Raw genomic sequence first — 18,316 nt, 5'->3', positions numbered from 1 at the left:
TGATTGTTTTTGCCCCGTTTATTATTATTAAATATTATATTGTAAATTTCATATAATTAGTCACATTCACAGTTAGTTAAGTAGTTAATTAAACCTATCAGAGTTAGTTAAATTTCCTTTTTTACTGTGCAGTTAGATTAGATGTTTTTCCAATTGATTGTATATATATAATATACACTGATCAATAGAAGAAGGTTAAGCTTCATATTTCACATATCAATTTCATCTCTCATTTACATATGCTAGAAATTCATACTCTTCACATGGTATCAAACAATTTTGAATCTGAGGTTCTCGTTTTCTACTTCTTTGCTTGTTTATAGTTTGCTATGTAATTTCTGTTTTTTCTGTTTTGGATCCATGGAAGTTGCTGCTAATTCCAATCTATCTGGTCTGGAGCCTCACATCATATGACTTTTGATCGATCCATCTTACACAATATTACCTTGTTGCCCTACCCAATGTTAATTGTTTTACCTAATGGCTATAAGGTTAAGGTGAATCAGATTGATAATGTAACATTAAAACCTATGATCAGTTTATAAAAGGTCTTATTTGTGCTATCTTTTAAGTATAATTTTATCTCCATTCACACCCTAGCCACACATTCAAATTGACCCATCAGTTTTAACAAAACTCTCTGTCTCAAACAGGTCCCTTTAATGAAGAGGTTTCTGGTGCTTGATAATGATGATGATGGTCTCTACTTCTTATGTCCAAGTTGCTTGAAGAAAACTTTTACTTCATAGTAGTGTTTTCCTCCATATAATTTGCAATGATTGTAAAGCCAACAATTCTTTTTCTCATAAACAATGTACTACTTCTGTTAATAAAAATATATCTTCTTTATCTGTCAATCATTCATCCAATTCTACTTCATATGGTTTTAATTCTCATACTTGTACTAGAAACAATATGGATATTATATGGCATAACAAATTAGGACATGTTCTTTTTGTCAAGATGAAGGATATTTCCAACATTCATGAAATATTTTTCTCCAAACAACCCTTTATGTGTTTCATTTGTCCCATGGAAAGGCAGGAAAGATTAGCCTTCAAATCCAGAACCACATTTACTTCACACATTTTTGAACTACTCCGTGTTGATTTGTGGGGACCATATCACTTAGTCACATACAATCACTTCAAATATTTCATCATCATTATAGATGATTTCAGTAGGTCCACAAAGACTCAGTTGCTCAGTTCTAAGAGCAATGCATTACAGGTTTTAAAAACTTTTATTATTATGATGGAAAATCAATTTGAAACCGTTGTGGAGGCAGTAAGAACAGATAATGGCCTGGAGTTTGTGAATTCAGAAACAACCAATTTTTTTCAAAAAAAAAGGATTTCTCCATCAAAAGACTTGCCCTTACACACCACAACAAAATGGAGTGGTGGAAAGAAAACATAAACATTTACTTGAAACAACTAGAGCATTACTTTTTCAATCCAAATTCCTTGTCCAGTATTGAGGGGAATGTCTTTTGTGTGCAACATACATCTTCAAGAGAATTCCCTCAGTTGTGCTAAACAATGTATTTCCTTATGAAATCCCATACAAAAAGAAACCTATTTACTCTCACATGAGGTGTTTTGGCTGCCTTTGCTATCACTTTGTACCCATTTCTCATAGAGCTAAATTTGAACCAGGAACTACTCCCCATATTTTTGTTGAGTATCCTTGTGACACAAAAGGATATAAGATTCTAAATATATCCACAAAAAGAATACATGTTTCTAGAGATGTTATTTTTCATGAGAATATTTTCCCTTTCCATGATACTTCTACTTCTAATTCAACTCCTTGTTTTATTGATATCTTAGATACTACTAATATGCATAGCACAACACATGTTCAGACTGTATGACAGTTCAAATGTTATATCTGATCATTCACCTGATCCCATAATTTAAATCCTTTCACCTTCTGTACATGTTAATACACCCTTTGTTACCCAAGATCAGGCACCTAGAAGGTCCACTAGGTGTTCTAGACCTCCTATTACATGAGTGATTATGTTTGTTCCATCCCACAACTAAAGTCATATGTTTCCCCTACCAACACTATAACTATTAACGCTACCACTTCCCTCAAAGCCCTTTTCTCCAATCACCACCACATGGCTCACAATGTTCTAATTCCTGACAGTCAAGATTTTATAAGAAATGTTTGTCTTGACAGGAAACCTACTTTATATGAGGAGGCTGTTGTTGATCCTGCATGCAGATGACTATGACATAAGAGTTTGATGCCTTATACTCTAATCATACTTGGGATTTAGTTCCCCTTCCTAATGGAAAGAAAGTTATACTCTAAAAATATTCATATTTTCGTAATTAAAAAAAATCAGTTTTTGAAATAACTAGATGTGTCATCCCGTTTATCCCATTCCGTTTCATTTCGGTCTGTTCCGGTTCCATCACGATATATAGTGGAACGAGACGGAACCGAGTATCCGTCCCGGTAATTCCGGTCCGGTTCATCCTGGTACTGGTCAACGAACCGGTCAACTCGTTTCGTTCCGGTTCGGTACCGGTTCGTTCCGGTCCGGTGGTCCCGCTCCGATCCGTTGCCCAGTCTTAGGTACTACTAGAGGTGTCAAATGGGCGGGTTGGGTCAACATTGAAAATATTAAAATGGGTTGAATAGAAATCAATAATTTAACATATTGATATTTAATTTTTATAATTACAATTTCAATTTCCGCTCAAGATTTTTTTGTTAAAAAAGGTAACAAATGGATGGATAAATAATAAAGGATGTTAAACAGATAATAATTCATACCTTCAATATAGGAAAATATCTTAATAAAAAGTTTTAAAACGGGTTGTAATTGGAGATTGAATTGGGCTCGATTGAGAATTCTCTTCAAATGAGTTGAGATTGAATCCAATCCAAATTATCTTGAACTCACCCCTTAAAATTCTGGACGGATTAGGCGAATTACCTATGTTTGGATTCATTTTTGACATCCCTAGATACTACTATAGGTTAAACGAACAAATAAAACAACTTAGCAAAAAATGGGTTGAATTTGTTCTTTGATCGGTTATATAACTCGTTACCTAAACTATTTTCACTCAAATAAATTCAAATTAATTTGGATCTTGACCTGATTATTGTCTTAACCTATAATAAACAACCAAAAGTTTAATCTAAGCCCCAATTGTCCCTTAGTTCCTAAACTATACACAAATAACACAGACCTTTTCGTGTACTAGCAAAAAGAAATTTTTATGAACAAATATTTTGGTAGAAAACATTTCTGGGTCATTGTTGGCTTGCATTAGGACAAATAATTAATATCCGGGGTGAAATATCGGAAAAACTAATACGCATGACTTTTGAATTGTAGCATAACATTTTAAATTGCTAAGTTGATTTTATTACGTTTAATTAATAGTATTTATACATGTTTGGTTCCTAATGTAGAAGTCTACGAAACTAATGCATAGTTTAATTTTATTTGGCGCATTCAACCCTTCAGTGTTATGCTAAGTGCCAACATAAACTTATATATTGTTCTTTTAATAATAATAAATAAATAAATAGAATATGAAATAAAAGTAGCTGTGACGCTCGTCTCCACCGCCCTGTTTATTTTCTTGTAGTACTATGTTTAGTTTGACCATTTTTATTTTATTAATTATTATTTGTGAGAGATAATAATTTTTAAGTCTAGCAATAGTTTAGAGATAAATTAATAATCTGCATCAAATTAGAAATATTTTTAGTATATTTTTTTTATTAATAATAAAAAAATAAAAATTATCGTCGGTTATCAATTACGAAACAACATATGCAAGGTGGATATTGTCCTTTGAGTATACATTTTTAAAAGTAAAAAAGAAACTAAATTGGAATGGGAGATCGGAGAATTTCGAATCATGTTTGTTATACGAACTTGTAATCTTTTACCTAATTGATAAGTGTTTAATTTTTCATCTTTTAATCCTCTCTCTATTTTTCCTACTTCATATATATAAAAGAAAAACTCAATAAATAGCTTGTAGATAATAAATTTTGTAATGATTCATTGCTAAAAAAATTAATAATAAATTTTGTTAGTTGATGAAATTTATGCTGCAAAAAATATATGTTGCAGTGAATCAGATTACTTTTTTAATTAAATGTTTCAAATTAAAATGTTACGTAATTGACGAGTAATATATGATTGATATTAAAAATAAATAAATCAAACACCACTCATGTCCTTATTCCTAACCAATCTCTGTTTATAGAAGTAAAATGCGATTTGCAGAAATTTGAGAATATTGATCCTCATTCTGCATAAGAAAATTCCGGTACATTTCATGCCGTGTCGGTGTCAGCAAGGTACACCAAAAGTAGTAAACAGGGTGGCAAAAAAGAGGAGGATTTAGCAATTTGTTGATTTTTCCTTCTTTCTTTCTTTCTTGTCAACTTCAAAACCCCATCGGCTCTCTTTCAAGGTTCCCCTTTCTTTCTCTATTAACGCCTCTCTCTGAGTTCTTGTTGATATTTCCAAAGACCCCATTTTTAACACTGCTCACAATATGGCTGGCGAATCCATTTCAGGTTATGCATCTTCTATCTCGATGACGAATGCATGATTTGACTTTTTTCTTTGTTCTTTCAGAAGTTTGGGTTTTTAGTAGGCTTATTTGTCACTATCTTGAATCTTGTTTAGATATTCCATCTTTGTTGTTCAATCAGGATGGTAGTTAGGTACATCATACTTCATGTAGTTGACAATGAATATTGGCAAAATGGGTCATATTTTTTTTTTTTCTCTTTAAGTGTTCTGTTTTTAACTTTTTTATGGTGTATCTTTGCAATGACTTCAGATATTCACAAGATTGGACACTTTCTGCTAAAAAGAAAGAAAAATGCATTGATCTAATTCTGAACTACTTGTTATAGTTTATGAAAACAAGGATTTATTAGCTACAGTTTGGTTAATGCACGCCTAAAGTGAAAGCTGCTACCTGCCTTCCTTTTCTTGAATGAAATTAGTGATTATATTTGTTAGCTGGTGGGGCTGTATTTTATTTAAAAATAAAACTTTTGATGCTTTCAATTTAGAAGCTTTCCTCATTTGATTTGTTTCAAGAGAGCTTGATCATTTGATTGTGTGCTCTATTGACAGAAGAATTTGGATGTTTGCAGGCAATTTAAAAGACCTTTCCTTGAATAGAAATGGTGCGGTGTCAAAGAAGTCTCATTTAGTTGTTTGCTTTGGGGAGATGCTCATTGACTTCATCCCAACTGTTGCTGGAGTTTCACTTGCGGAAGCTCCTGCCTTTGAAAAAGCTCCCGGTGGTGCACCTGCTAATGTTGCTGTGTGCATCTCAAAGTTAGGGGGTTCATCTGCTTTTATTGGAAAGGTATAATTTTTTCATACTGTTCTACTCATCAGATGCAGTAATTGGATCTTGTTTGGACGAAGATGCTCCTTTTCTTTTTTTTGTTGGGGAGGGTGGGTGATATGCTTGCTCTAGCTTTCTGAATGTTCTATAAGCACATGAGTGATATTGGAATACAAATTTCTCATAATAGAGGCGTACCTACTTTGAATTGTTGAAGTTGTCCGTGTGCTTTTTTGTTTAGTATACACAGAGCAAGAATTCTTTAATTAATAGGTGAGTAAATATGTACAAGAACCACGCAATGCATGAGTGATTTTGGAATACAAATTTCTCATAATAGAGGCGTACCTACTTTGAATTGTTGAAGTTGTCTGTGTGCTTTTTTGTTTAGTATACACAGATCAAGAATTCTTTGATTTATTGGTGAGTAATATGTACAAGAACCATGCAATGCAATTGTACTGTGTAATGTATAGCATGAGAGCATTGTTTCCTCTTCATGTACTTGTGTCATAAGGATACTTAATTATAGTTTGAATCAGTAATTGTCTTTCAATTGTTGAATTTTCAGGGATCGTGCCTAAAAAATTAGATTTTGCTCACTCTGAAATAGAAAACTGAAAACAGATTTCCTTATCAGTATTTTATGCAAATCGCTATGCTAACTTCTTTTTTCTTTCGTGTTATGTCAAGAACAAAATATTCATAACAGAAAAAAATTCAAATCGCTATTTTCTATTTTTGAGAATGTTAAGAATTCTTACCATTCTTTCTTAGAAAATGATTAAATCCTACTGCTGCCTTCTGTGAGTGCATACATGTATAAATGATCTTTCATACTATTGGTTAGGCTAGCATACAGTCTGCTTAGTCATATAGATACAGGAAGCTGATTCGGTAGTATGTTGGTATCATCATGCTTTACGTACATTTTGCTATCCAACTAGCTCTCACGAGAAGAAGTTGGGATAGTGCTTGCATTACTATCTATATGTGTTGAGACTCTGTCTATGTTATTCATTAATCAATAACTGGATCATCTTAGTCATGTTATATACTACTTTTTTGGCTTATTCATCTTGTGGACTGAACCTTTTTTTCCTTGCTTCTGTACTGATTGCATAATTCTTATTTGAAACCTTTGCTAAGCCTTAATTGGCAATGACTTTAAATGTGGCCTATGGATAGCTTTAAGATCTGTGCATCTTTAATTAGGTTGGTGACGATGAGTTCGGCCGTATGTTGGCTGACATTTTGAAGCAAAACAATGTTGACAATTCCGGCATGCGGTTTGATCATGATGCAAGGACTGCACTGGCCTTCATTACACTCACAGCTGAAGGTGAGCGGGAGTTCGTGTTTTTCCGTAATCCTAGTGCTGATATGCTTCTTCGGGAGTCAGAACTCGATGTAGATCTTATTAAAAAGGTGTAGCTTCCTCCTTATTACTTCAATGCATATACGTGTTTTTCATTTAGCTTCAATGCAAAATCTTACTAAAGGCATATTAATCATGTCCAGGCCACCATCTTCCATTATGGTTCAATTAGTTTGATCGACGAACCTTGTAGGTCAACACACCTTGCTGCAATGGACATTGCCAAAAGATCAGGTAGCATACTGTCGTATGATCCAAACCTGAGATTGCCTTTATGGCCTTCAGAAGATGCTGCTCGAAGTGGAATAATGAGTGTATGGAACCTAGCAGATATTATTAAGGTATTACTTTTTCACAACTCGTAAGTGCTTCACCTGCTAAGTTCACTTTGACAATAAAATCTGTATTTCTGCATGCAGATAAGTGAGGATGAAATTTCATTCTTGACTGGAGCCGACGATCCAAATGATGACGAGGTGGTGTTGAAGAGGCTTTTCCATCCTAATCTGAAGCTTTTGCTTGTAACTGAAGGTTCAGCTGGTTGCAGATATTACACCAAGGTATTCTTATCCTATTTTGTCCACATACTTCCTTTAATTTCGTATGAAAATGAACTTATAATGCTTAAAGCTGATAATTTTACTACATACGGCTAACATCTTTATTACTCTGAAGATGAAAATGTCTCAGCCTCCCGGGTATTGAATTTTGACCAAATCGAATTTTATGTTATGTATACAGTACACTTTTGTACTTAAATATTACTATTTTTGAAGTTAAATGCATAAACTACTGAGATTTTGTTGACTTAGTAACTTTAGTTTGCCACTGGATTCTGACTCAATTGATGCAGGAATTCAAGGGAAGAGTAAATTCGATCAAGGTAAAAGCTGTTGATACAACTGGTGCTGGTGATGCATTTACTGGTGGAGTTCTCAAGTGTCTAGCTTCTGATGCTAGTCTTTATCAGGTGCATGAATTTTGATATGAGCAAAAAAGGCCTTAGTAGTTTTCACATTGTTCATGCAGAATCAAATTATTTTTCTCTTTGTCATACTTTCTTCCCATGTTAACCGTGGTCCACCATTTGGCAGTGTTAAGATAGGTAAATATAAATTGTTCTGTTCTTTCTAAAACCCATTGTGAAATCTTCAACCAATTGTGCACTCTTTTTTCTTTTATTCCCCTAATTCTAAAGTCTAATTACAAGTTCTTAAATAGGAAGAACCTCAGAATTTTGATAGTTTCAAATAGCTGCTTGCTTGCTTCATACCGACTGTTGCAATTTGAACTGTGCCCTCTGGCTGAGGGCGCAAAGTCACTGCTTTCACAGCTGTATAGTATTTTGATTGATGGGTGATTTGTCCGCTCATAGTTGATGGTACATCCAGCAAGTAAAGATCCTTTTTGCTTTTACAGGTTTCAATTGGTCTTTCTGAAGATTGTTTTGCTTTCACCGTGTAAATGGGAACATGGTGAAAGATACTAACATTTCCTTATACCGGTCACTTTTTCTGGTTATTGTTTCCATATTTAGATCTCATCATGTCAGCATTCACATGAGTACGTCCTAGGACGTGGAATACCGGGAGATAGATTGATTGCTTCACTTACATTTTAGTACATCTCATTGATTAAATTGAACGTCTAGTTCCTAACTCTAGAAATCCTTTTTTATATTCTTGGCAGGATGAAAAGCGGTTAAGGGAGGCTATCTTTTTTGCCAATGTTTGTGCTGCCCTGACAGTGACAGGAAGAGGTGGAATCCCTTCCCTTCCTACACAAGATGCAGTTCGACAAACTCTTGCCGAGGTCACTGCATGAGAAGGCAGAACAAAGTTTTGTTCTCTTCACACTGTATCTGCATTATTCTAGATTTATTTTCACAATGATCGATTTATTTTGTTTTCGTCTCTGGCATCTGTTGGTCGGTTCCTCTCTTTGGAAAGAAGTTGCAGCCAACGAGACATGCAGGGAAAAATAGGGTAGCGCGTCTTCTGTCAGTCATGCAAGGAAATGCTGGAAAGCCTTTTTCGCTAAGTCAAAATACAAGCTGTTATGTCTCCGTTACATATCTGATCCTTGTTACGGATCCATCAGAAGCCAAGATAGTGAAGGTTGTTAACATTGGTTATTGAGATTTACTGCGTGTAGAGAGAAGAACAAAAGGTGGACATGCATTTAACGACTATCCAGCTTTTGTTTGTTTTAATATGTTTCCTTTTCAAGAACCTTTCTGTTTTTGTTTCCTTTAAAGTGTCTGTATTATAAGGTGACTTCAATGCTGTCTTGATTAGAAATCAGCAGAACAAAAAATATTACTTATGCAGTTATGTGGTTTGATGTACTACTCAGAAATCAGAATAATATGAGTCTCATACTGTTGATCTCTTCCATCATTTGTGAGTAATTTCTTTTAACAACTTTATCAGATTAGTACATTGTATTTGTGCAAAAAATTGTTACCCACCAAATATCACCAAAGGCGGTGCGGGTCCGTTGGATTAAAGATAAAATAAAAAGAGTCATAAAATTTGAGAAATCACGTTTTATACAAACTAGAAACATTTGCTCAGTGCCAACAACGTGCATACGATTGCCATATGAAGCAGCAATCCCCACTAAGTATTCCCCAAATTCAGCGAAAGGGCGTACTCCAAAACACTTGTTTTTCGGAATTAGGATTCCTTCTACGTGAATACCTCTCGACAACTTCAACTGCCCATATCCCCTCTTTTAAGCAATCAGAGTGTTGTTGTTTCAATGGCTACCGACGCCAGTTCAGATCGGAATGCTACAGCCGCAGAACCTGTACTGCTACCGGAGATTGGGTCCGATGGTATTGCTAGGGAATCACCGGTTATTGCTTACACCGAGAAGGTCCGTCTCTAATTTATACACTCTAACAATCCGTTGCTTGCTTTTGATATGCTATAAGTTACTGTATTACACTTGTTGATTGTTGCAATGTTGTTTTCCAGATAATTGAGGCAGAGCAGCTTCAATTAAGAAAGTGAGTTGACTGCTTACTTCTACTCTTATGGATCTCATGTTCAACTTCAATAGTATTGCATTGCGTGTTCCTTGTGCCATTTTAGTAGTTAATGCCTTTCAATGTTACTCAGTTATCTTCGTCAGAATGAGTTAGTGCTGTTTCTTACTCTTCGTTCCTCACCATGTGTGGATATTAGTCAATGTCAAAAGTTTATCAAGGATTGTTAGTTAACAAATCTGAAGTAATTAATATAACACGGTTGGATTCGAGGAACACAAATGATTGTGGAAGAAATTCAGTGGAACATTCTGTGATCTATCACACAGCTGGATAGTAAAAGATTCTGAACTTGAACTGTACTCTAATGGATTTGACAGTTTTAACATCTGTTAAATGTAGATTCTGAAGGTGAATGTGATGGTAAACATGAAAAGGAAAACACACAGACAAATTATATTGGACCAGGCTAGTATGTAAAGCTCATTTATGGCTAATAAACTTGTGCACAAACATGATCCAAAAACCTTCTTTCTCAAAGAGAATTTTGATGAAAAGAAAAGAATTATTAAAATTTAATTGCATATAATTTCAAAAAATGGAATCCATGAAAGTGCTTTTCCTTCATTCTCCCAAATGAGAACATCATGGGATGGAGAGATCTTGAAAATTATTGTTTCCGTGCACAGGAAATCTCTTGCATCCCAGGAAATCCTTGTTTTACAGATTCTGTCTGTTCTGCATATTTTTAGTCCATGATCTTAGTTCCATATATCCAGTGTATAGATTGTCAGAGGTATCTGATTTAGACCAGAATGTAATAGGGACCTGAGATACTGTGGAAATCATGGTAGTGTATATTCGCCTGTAATCATGTTATCACCAGCATTAAAGTTCTTCTCACATCAGAGTACGCACCCTAGGTTTTCTATGCATAATGATTTTTCTCCTCTGGTATATCCTGCCAGATATATAGATGAAAATTACTCCAAGATTCGTGATGTTGAGAAGGAACTGGCAAACCTGTCAATGGAGATGAAACTTACGGCTGGGCCTAAGAAAGCAGGTCTGTGCCTTGTCTATGCTACTTATTTGTGCATTAGTATCTTATAATTGCAGCTGATTTATGAGCTTTCCTGTAACCTTCAGCACTTGAACACATGAGAAAAAAAATAGAAATGTCAACAGAGAAAATCTGTATTGCTAAGCAGAAGGAAGAACAAGCACGGAAGGTTTATCTCCTCTCTATATTCTTTTTGGTTTTACAATCTTTTATCTATTTAAAAATAATACTGATTGAATCCTTACCTCTCTGTTTTCTGTTTTTCATATTTAACACTCAAAAGAACTTTTAAGATATATTAACAAAACACCAACCTGTTTATTTGATAAAAGTGTTTCTTAAAAGCTTTAGCCAAACACAAATTACAAGTCTTCCGAAATTCCATTTTGAGAAAAAGTCATTTAAAGATTAGCTGATATTTGACACTTACCCAAATGTGTAAAGTTGGGTTTGTATCAAAACTACTTTTTGATTTTGAAAAACGTTACTATGTGGAGATTTCATGTTCTTTCTCAAGAGAAGTCGGGGAAGAAGCAAAAAAAATGGTGCCTTGGCATTTTTAAATTACTTGCATTTTAGTCCTTTCCTTTTCAAGCTTGCATTTTAATCAAAAGTGACTTTTTGTTTCTAAAAGCTTTTTTTTTTTTATAAAGGGTTTCTAAAAGCTTTTTTAGTGCTGGATTCTTCTATTCCTTTTCCTAAAAGGTCAGGGAACTAGCAAGATAACGCATGACGATGACTGGGTATTTTACAGCTTTGTTTCAACTTCCAGTTTGAGGGTGAACACATACTTAGCACTTGCAACATCTCTCCCTTTATCTCATCATTCCCTATCTCCTCAAGATAACGCGCTTTGTAGAGCCTCCAGTGACTACCTAACCAACTAACAAATCCTGCCATCTGTCTCTTTAATTATCACCCATTGACTATGGATTTTCAAATTATTTTGGATAACATTCAGATAAAATGCCACTTTTTGTTGGTTTGGCATAATTTGTTTTGCCTATTCTTTCATAGAAAGCTATGGTCTGTCGACAAGGTCAGGAGGAAACCACTATATGTTGTTTCCTTTTTGTTCCTTCTCAAATCTTGGTTCCTTCCTTGAACTTCATGGGTGTTTGCAGAGGAAAAAACCAGGCTGCAAACCGGTACTGTGAGCAATAGATGATAGTATCCTCTATAAATAACTAGTTATTCATTCCCAAGAAGATCAGATATAGGATAATGAGTGTCGAGTGAAGTCTGTTCTGAGGCTACTTCATATCCTGTACTTTCCTGTCTTAGTGATGACCTAGAGAAGGCGTTATCCTCCTCTCAGTTTCCTACATTTCAGCTTACAGTGAGTCTAACAAGTATTTGCTTGTTTTCATCTCTTGCAATGATTTTGCTTCCATAGTAGCAGCCTTTCTCCTGAATGTAATTTCACCAATCAAAAAGAAATAAAGAAAAGAAGGGAAAAACATAACAACACATAAAAAGGGAAAAATACTAAAGGGAGAGATGGAAGACGAGCATTAGATCTGTTACTTAAAGGAAATTGTAATGGACTTCTAAAATTGGTATGTGATTTGCTTCTTCTTATCTGATTTTATCTCTAGGCATGGGAAGCAGCATTAAAAGCTGTTAAGAATGAGGAGGATTTCAAGCAAAAGCTTTGCGAGGACTTGAATAATCTGGTATTTTGCTTTTGTATGTTTCTTGTTTTCATTTACAGTGTTAGATTGTGTGAATCGTTTCAAGCATCGTTACTTTTATAGGTTCGTGAAAGTAGCAACACTCAGCTGGCTAGATTGGAGGAACTGAAAAGGAAGCTGGAAGCTTTAAATCCGAGCAGAGCATCCACATCTTCTGCCTTGGTAAGAAATACTTAATTGGGAATCTTTATGAGGAGTTCACTTGCACTGTATTTCTCCTACTTATTTTCTAGATGGCTACTAGTTCTGTTAGCAGTATGATGTCACCTTTTACGCTGTTGTATTTTATCTCCTTTTAGATGTGTGTAAATTGAGGAGCTGATGATGTTCTTGACCTTCTATGATCCTCTTAGTAACTCAAAGTCTTCGACTAATTTAAGAGCCCAGTAACAAGCAACAAGATTAGTATATGTGGCAGCCAACGTGCTGATTCAATATAAGAATGCCTACAAGAAAAAGGTGGCAGAGGCGAGTTCTTCAAGCATTTGGAACTTGCTTCTCTATTTAATCAATATGGTAATCTTAGATTGAACATGTAGAACAAGTGTAAATTTTGGACTGGAGCCAAATTCTTTTACTTGATTTTCTCGTTGCTTATAAAAACTGATGTATTTTTCAACTGAATGTAGAGAATTATGAGTTGGTTCTTCTTGGTTTTTGTCAAAGCTTCTGCTGCTTCTTTGTTTCTTGATGAACCTTGTCATAGGTGGTTACTCTGTGAAAGCAGTATTTATTTTTAAACCTGAAGAAAGCTACTTGGCAGCACTCAAGATTCATTGAACCAAGTCCAACTTATTTGGGCTTGAAGGACAGAGTTCCCAAGCTGGGCAAGTTGGATGGACTATGAGATTGGATTAGCTTGTGCGTAGAAAAACAGTCCCCAGAATGCCCCAATTTGATCAATGCTTTAAGCCATTTAAACACTCCCTTGCAAGAGGGATGACAATGTTGAGGGAGAATGAGCACAATGTAGGCCAGATAACATACTACGACCCTGTAGCCAAAACTAGAAGCTGAAACAATCCCCCAACTGTTTGATTGAAATCTTTATACTTCAAGATAAAACTACCATAGTTCCTTGTGCTTCTTTTTGCTCCTTCCATGATCTTTGTTTTTGGAGCTACAAGACTAAAAGTGGCCCTGAAAATCTGGATGATATGATGCTTCTCGTGTTATCTGCTTAATAATGCTTCCTAACCAGAGCTGCATAAAACTGATGGCCCAAAATGTTCTTAGGATCTGAATTCCGTGGGACCTGCACCGAGCAGTATGAATCGAGATGTTCCCTCAGTTCAAGGTTCACAGGAATCATTAAATGGATCATCTGAAACTACATTTAAAGAAGGAAACACTGGAAACACTGCAGCAGAAAATGGACAAAACCAACAACGTGAAGCAAGAGGGAAGAAGAAAATTAATGCCCAAGGAAGAGGGAAGGGAATTGGCATAATACCTAAAAGTAGAGGTGCAGCACCACCTGGTTGGACAGGGGCTGGGTTTGATGTGGATGGTAGAAGTTGATCCAGTTCAGTTTCGATTTAAAAGGTACACTTGCTGATCTTAATTGGTATAATGTCTAGTACAAGCTTTGAAGTAAACTATCTTTACTCCCTTCTATTATGTGCTGTTTGTAAAATGATGATACACATATTCAATTCGGAAACATTTCTTGACATCCTATAACTAATACCTTGAGTTATAACATTGCTGGGACAACACTACACTCAAAGACGACAGAAAGCCGAAAGGCAGTCGATATCCTCTGTACAGGGTAGGTGAATCATGTTATTATTCTACATTGTTTTTAAAAATATACGGACATTCTCGAAGGCAAGTGATGCCCAGAAAGAATTCAAGTCTGAAATCCCAGTATTTGTCGGGAAAGACCTCACTCGCACGTAATATAGTAATATTTAAGGCTCTTTTTGCAATAGGCCGGCGAATAACCAATCTAATAAATCTTTCTGGTTGGATTTTATCAAAACCTCCCCCCCCCCCCCTTTTTTGTTGGGAAAGATAACAGCTAAGTCCCTTTTGTTTAAGAAATTTTCTAGTTTGTTCTCGACCTAGTTCAGCCATTTTGGAAGTCTAATTTTCTAGTTTGTTCTCGACCTAGTTCAGCCATTTTGGAAGTCTAATTTTCTAGTTTGTTCTCGACCTAGTTCAGCCATTTTGGAAGTCTAACTTCCTGGATAAGAAAGACAAAGAGAAGATTTGAATAGTTAGTCCCGACAATCGGATGGGAGAGGAAGAGGAGATTAATGATTTGAAGAATGTTGCAACTTAATCTCATTTGGGGTCGACTTTTTCTTGGTTAGTGTGGATGAGACAGAACTTGACTTCCCCTCTAGATTACTAGAGTAGTATCACTCATGATATAGGTGATAGATGTCCTTCAAATTGGGCTTGAAAGGGGGTTAACTGATGCATACAGCTCTTAGTCACTGATATTTCAGTATTTTAATTTACTCAACTTTGTTAGGAAGTATAAACCACAGAACACCATCTGCAATGTACTTTTAGATAAAAAGAACCAGATGATTTTTTAATCTAATAATCATGTAGCAAATACATTGGTAAATGTATGCAAACAAGACATTTATAGAAATTCATGACTCGAGATTTTTGAGTATATTATGGTAAAATATGTCTGATTATTGCATACATTTTGGTTAAAATATATCTCGCATGGATATTTGTAGCATGCCTGAATAAGTCCTGTTATTAGGACATATGCACCTATATGGCATGCAAAAGCAAAGAAGCGGTAATATGTATGGAGTAGTCATTCAATTTAATGAAGGTGATTGTTACTTTTATCTTCTCATTTTTCTCTTTATTGTTTTGTATTATTACTACATGCAGTCCATGATTTCATTTAATAGATGCAACTTATATATAATAATTGCATCTTCTGGTCAAGTAAAATTGTAAGACATTTGGGGTTGAATATAGAGTTAAGATGAGCTGAGCTCTGGAGATACAAACTCAGTTTGGGTATTTGTTACGCGAGGCAGGAGTTGAATTCGATTGGGTAAATAAATTTTTACGAAGTCGATTCAGTTCTAGTGCATGCATGAGGCCAGTTAATATTGAGCTCATCTATGAACTTGTCCTTGAGTTTGTCTAAGCTCCAGTCCAAAATTTACACGAGTTCTACATGTTCAATCTGAGATTACCATGTTGATTAAATAGAGAAGCAAGTTCCAAATGCTTCAAGAGCGCTTTCTGCCACCTTTTTCTTGTAGGCATTCTTATATGTTTGTAAATATTTGTGAAAAAACATACAAGTATATTAAATGGAACCTGTAATATAAGCAGCTCTGGGTGCCACTGATTCATGTAGTCTGTTAAGGACTCAAGGCTCTTCATTTCTTTATGTTCTGAATTCGATTCCCAGTGCAGGCATTCAAGTAATTAACTGATTTTATCACCAACTTCTAGGCCCTCACCTCACTTTCCTCTTCTTGTTCTTTTAATTCTCCATTATTGCTGCTTAAAAAACTTCTCCAATTTCTCCTACTTCTTCATCATATTTTCTTTTTAATTTATTTATACCAACCATATTTTGTTTCTACAGTTAAGGTTACTTCATAAGAAGCTTCTTTTGACAAGTAAATATGAATTATTTTATCCAACAAATAATTTTTTGTCCTTTTGATGACGCTACATTGATATATCTTGGAATATAATTTGAGTTCTCTTTCTGATGACGCAACAGGATATATAGTTTGAACAGTATTTTTTTTTGGTTAACTTTTGAAAGATCAAAACAGTTTGTTTACCAGACGTGTTGGGTTGATTCTCTCATAGATTGAAAATATGAAGCATTTTGTTTTGCTAACTTGATAATTAAGTTTAAGGTAAAATAATCTAAGCCAAAATTAAGCTATATTTTTAGCAAATTATCTAAGTGGATGCACTCTTTCATGAGTTTGGTTTTTGCAATTTTCTTCTACTCTAGAACTTAAATATTTAAATCAGGTGTAAATAAAAGCTGAATCAGACAAAACTTATTTGTCTATGTACGAATAGAAGAGCTAATCCAGTTAATCCAAAATTAATTGACCCGACCCATCGTCTATGTATTGCATACATAAAATAGTGATGCCCGCAACCTCCAAATCCTGAATCGGCCTCCGGTCACATGCAATAGTGCCACAATTTATTTTCTTGAGAAAACATCCTTGGCTTTCTTCAATTGTCTCAGGAAATCGATGTTTTGGTTTCCAGAAACTATCACAACCTTCTTTTTGTTTTCAAAACCAAAATAATTGATTCCAGAATTGAAGTGCTTTAGTTTTGTTGGAAAAAAATAAAAACAATGGGTCCTTAAGGGTTGTTGGGAATTGGAAACCTTTGGTTAGAGAGTAAGTGACATTTTTTATGCTTGCAGAGGAAAAAGATTGGAGGCCATGTTCATGACTGAATGAGTCTAGTCGAGCTTTGCTGAGCTAGATTGTGATTTCAAGTGCAGTTTGTTTAAGGACTAAACTGGTTGAGTCAAGTGGTACAGAAGGGCCATCCTTGTGAACATGGTTCCCGAGATGAATAATATAAACTTTTAGATGTCACTCTTGTTCGTAGCTCATTATCTACGGATACAGTTATACTTGGAAAAATCATGTGACACTAGCTAGAAGAACTGCTCAGCTTGTTCGCCAGTAGAGGCTTGATTATATGAAGGTGTCAAATAAGACTGCTAGTAAGACTCTATAATATGCCGTTAGTAGCTGATAAGTAAGATTATGCTTTGGTCATGCCACAACAAATTTCTTCTCCTTGTTTTCTATTGATTTTGAGCTATCAATTCTTTTCTTTTTTAGGTAATGGTGGTACTATGATATTACACTATAGTGTAGTTTTTTGTTTAAGAATATCAATGCATGACAAGGCTCTGTTGCTACCCACTCCTGCTGCAGCTGTCCTTGTCCCATTTATTATAGTGGTCACGTGCAAGTACATTGCATTGTTTTTGTTTCTGTTCTGCAGCTTGTGAGGTAAAATCTCGTCAATTTAGTTACTATTTGTGTAAGCTAGTTATTGAATTCCTAGATTGGTATACCATGGTGGAAACGATTTGGTAAGAAAACTTAACCTGACTCTAGGTGAACCTTGCATTTCCAAGATAAAGGCTAAATATGAATCTTGAAGTCCATATCTTGAGTAAACTGATTAGTCCTTATTCCGGGTAACTTATAGTCAAGCCCACTGTTTTCTAATACCCAAGTGGTGTTATGACTCATATGAAGAGTGGACACAGACCAATGCTTAATGACGTTTCAGGCAGTTCTCCAGTCTAGTAATTTAGTGATCCCAGTCAGATGTTAGTTGGATGTGACAGTAAACTTTGTCTTATTTGGGTTGGGTTGGTTTGTGCATTTACATAATAGTACCTTAACTAGTAAATTCATGTGGTACGACTAGAGTAGAAGCTGAGCATATACATTAACAAAAGTCAAATGTTTGGCCTGATGGTAACAACATTTTGTTTTTGGTGTTTGAAGTTTGCTTTTGGACGGACGACTTGTTTTCTAATTTCTTGCAGTGATGGTTCTCAGTAGGGTTCATTTCTTGACTCTTGTAAATAGATGTTTGCTTTTGCTAATATTTGTTGATCTTTGTCACAAGGCAGTCTTTTTACGATTTCTTACTGGCAGGGCAGAAAAATTAGGATTAAGCTTCATTACCTCCATTTCATAACAGTGTTTATTTCAAAAAGTTTTGACGTTTCAAAAAAAGAAAGACACTATTACTTGCTGAATTCAGTTGAGGGTCACTCCCTCCATTATCTTAAGCTTTCAGTCCTTTTTCATTTTTCAAATTAACTTA

The 18,316-nt window shown here is 35.1% G+C and overlaps 2 protein-coding genes across 5 annotated transcripts; both read left to right on the top strand.

Annotated features, from left to right (window-relative positions):
• Nucleotides 1–4,036: 4,036 nt before the first annotated feature.
• Nucleotides 4,037–9,129, top strand: FRK1 (fructokinase). 3 transcript variants are annotated; one of them, XM_010319082.2, is made up of 8 exons: nt 4,037–4,566; nt 5,158–5,375; nt 6,573–6,785; nt 6,879–7,076; nt 7,155–7,295; nt 7,589–7,705; nt 8,425–8,573; nt 8,694–9,129. In XM_010319082.2, the coding sequence occupies exons 1-7, from the start codon at nt 4,545–4,547 to the stop codon at nt 8,557–8,559; spliced, it is 1,044 nt and encodes a 347-aa protein (XP_010317384.1). In that variant the 5' UTR covers nt 4,037–4,544; the 3' UTR covers nt 8,560–8,573; nt 8,694–9,129. The 3 variants fall into 3 exon arrangements, with proteins under 3 accessions (XP_010317384.1, XP_069150943.1, NP_001233893.1); XM_069294842.1 differs by having other exon boundaries at nt 8,688–9,129; NM_001246964.2 differs by having other exon boundaries at nt 4,210–4,566; nt 8,425–9,127.
• Nucleotides 9,130–9,133: 4 nt separating this feature from the next.
• LOC104646098 (uncharacterized) lies at nt 9,134–17,429 on the top strand. Of its 2 annotated transcripts, XR_740247.4 has the most exons (9): nt 9,134–9,615; nt 9,717–9,748; nt 10,696–10,793; nt 10,877–10,959; nt 12,389–12,466; nt 12,548–12,646; nt 13,721–14,029; nt 15,213–15,287; nt 16,881–17,429. XR_740247.4 is itself a non-coding variant. In XM_010319154.4 (8 exons), exons 1-7 carry the CDS (start codon nt 9,499–9,501, stop codon nt 14,003–14,005), a joined length of 792 nt encoding a protein of 263 aa, XP_010317456.1. In that variant the 5' UTR covers nt 9,134–9,498; the 3' UTR covers nt 14,006–14,029; nt 16,881–17,429. The 2 variants fall into 2 exon arrangements, 1 of the variants encoding a protein (XP_010317456.1); XM_010319154.4 differs by lacking the exon at nt 15,213–15,287.
• The last annotated feature ends 887 nt before the right edge of the window (nt 17,430–18,316 follow it).

Source organism: Solanum lycopersicum, chromosome 3, assembly GCF_036512215.1.
Source record: "Solanum lycopersicum chromosome 3, SLM_r2.1".
NCBI classification, from domain to species: domain Eukaryota; kingdom Viridiplantae; phylum Streptophyta; class Magnoliopsida; order Solanales; family Solanaceae; genus Solanum; species Solanum lycopersicum.
The sequence above is the reverse complement of the archived record's forward strand: the minus strand, read 5'-3'. Positions and strand labels throughout refer to the sequence as shown.

Coding starts and splice junctions, on each gene's coding strand:
- LOC104646098 (XM_010319154.4), top strand. CDS start 9,499: ATGGCTACCGACGCCAGTTCAGATCGGAATGCTACAGCCGCAGAACCT. Junction 9,616..9,716: donor TTATTGCTTACACCGAGAAG/GTCCGTCTCTAA, acceptor GTTGTTTTCCAG/ATAATTGAGGCAGAGCAGCT. Junction 12,647..13,720: donor CATCCACATCTTCTGCCTTG/GTAAGAAATACT, acceptor AAATGTTCTTAG/GATCTGAATTCCGTGGGACC.
- FRK1 (XM_010319082.2), top strand. CDS start 4,545: ATGGCTGGCGAATCCATTTCAG. Junction 6,786..6,878: donor ATGTAGATCTTATTAAAAAG/GTGTAGCTTCCT, acceptor AATCATGTCCAG/GCCACCATCTTCCATTATGG. Junction 7,706..8,424: donor CTGATGCTAGTCTTTATCAG/GTGCATGAATTT, acceptor TATTCTTGGCAG/GATGAAAAGCGGTTAAGGGA.